The 927-nt window shown below is 45.3% G+C and overlaps 1 protein-coding gene across 1 annotated transcript in view; it reads right to left on the bottom strand.

The window, feature by feature from the left end:
• The window catches only part of sost (sclerostin), a 4,342-nt gene extending 3,927 nt beyond the window's left edge, over positions 1-415 (bottom strand). The window contains exon 1 of the mRNA XM_014032861.1: positions 14-415. Coding sequence (XP_013888315.1) covers positions 14-248 — 235 coding nt within the window. The 5' untranslated portion in view covers positions 249-415. The remainder of the gene's footprint in view (positions 1-13) is intronic.
• Between the last annotated feature and the right edge of the window lie 512 nt (positions 416-927).

Here is a 927-nt window from a genome sequence, read left to right as displayed (position 1 = left end):
GGTAATTACTCACTGTAAGACACTGTGTTGGAGTGTCTCCCTCCGCTTTTCGCCCTGTTGTTCGCGGTGCTGTTCTGGACGTCCAGGCTCTGCAGAACCGGGACCGGGAGCGGGCTCCGGCTGTTGTCCCTGTTCAAGTCCGGTAAAATCTCCGTGGCGTCGTTTTTCAGCACCTTCCACGCGCGGACGGCCGTGCAGCATCCCTGCAGCAGCAGCGCGAGCAGCGGGAGCGCCGCAGACACCTGCATGATGGACGGGCTGGAGAGGAGCAAAGACGAGCCCGAGGATGGAAGAAGAAGAAGAAGAAGAAAAAAAAATGTCTCTAAAATCGACGCGCGGCGCTCAGAAGTGATGCCCACCCCGTTTAAAGTTCCGGTCTGAATGAAGCAAGTTCTGGTCTGTGGGCTCCTAATTAAACGCCTTCACTCAGAGTGGGAGGGCCAGAACCTGGGTTCATTCAGAAAGGAGGAGGAGGAGGAAGAGGAGGAGGAAGAGGGGGGTAAAAATAGGAGAACAGGAATGAGAGCAGAGAGATAGTAAAAGAAAAAAAAATGGAAAGTTAGAGGTAGATGGAGAAAATAAAAGAGCTCTTTCTGCAAAAGCGCAGTTTTAAAAATGGAGCTGAAACGTGAAGAAGCTGAGCCGTTAAAATAACCAGAAAAAAGTTAATTTAGCAAWATTTATCACAACACAAGCTACTGTTTGAAAAACAGTATTTGGCWAAATAGATAAGAGCTAAAACCAACAAAACAGCTTCTAGAAAACATAATCTAAAGCTTTAGATAAAATTTAGATGATTAAAACCTATAATTTTTTCAAATCAATCGCTGAAAGTTCAATATTATAAACCAGTGGTTCCTAAACTTTTTATCTTCTGAGCCACAAAATATCCATGGCAAAAACTTGTGACCCCAAATATTACTGGTC

This window comes from Austrofundulus limnaeus, unplaced genomic scaffold, assembly GCF_001266775.1.
Source record: "Austrofundulus limnaeus strain Quisiro unplaced genomic scaffold, Austrofundulus_limnaeus-1.0 Scaffold7, whole genome shotgun sequence".
In the NCBI taxonomy this organism is placed as follows: Eukaryota; Metazoa; Chordata; class Actinopteri; order Cyprinodontiformes; family Rivulidae; genus Austrofundulus; species Austrofundulus limnaeus.
The sequence above is the reverse complement of the archived record's forward strand: the minus strand, read 5'-3'. Positions and strand labels throughout refer to the sequence as shown.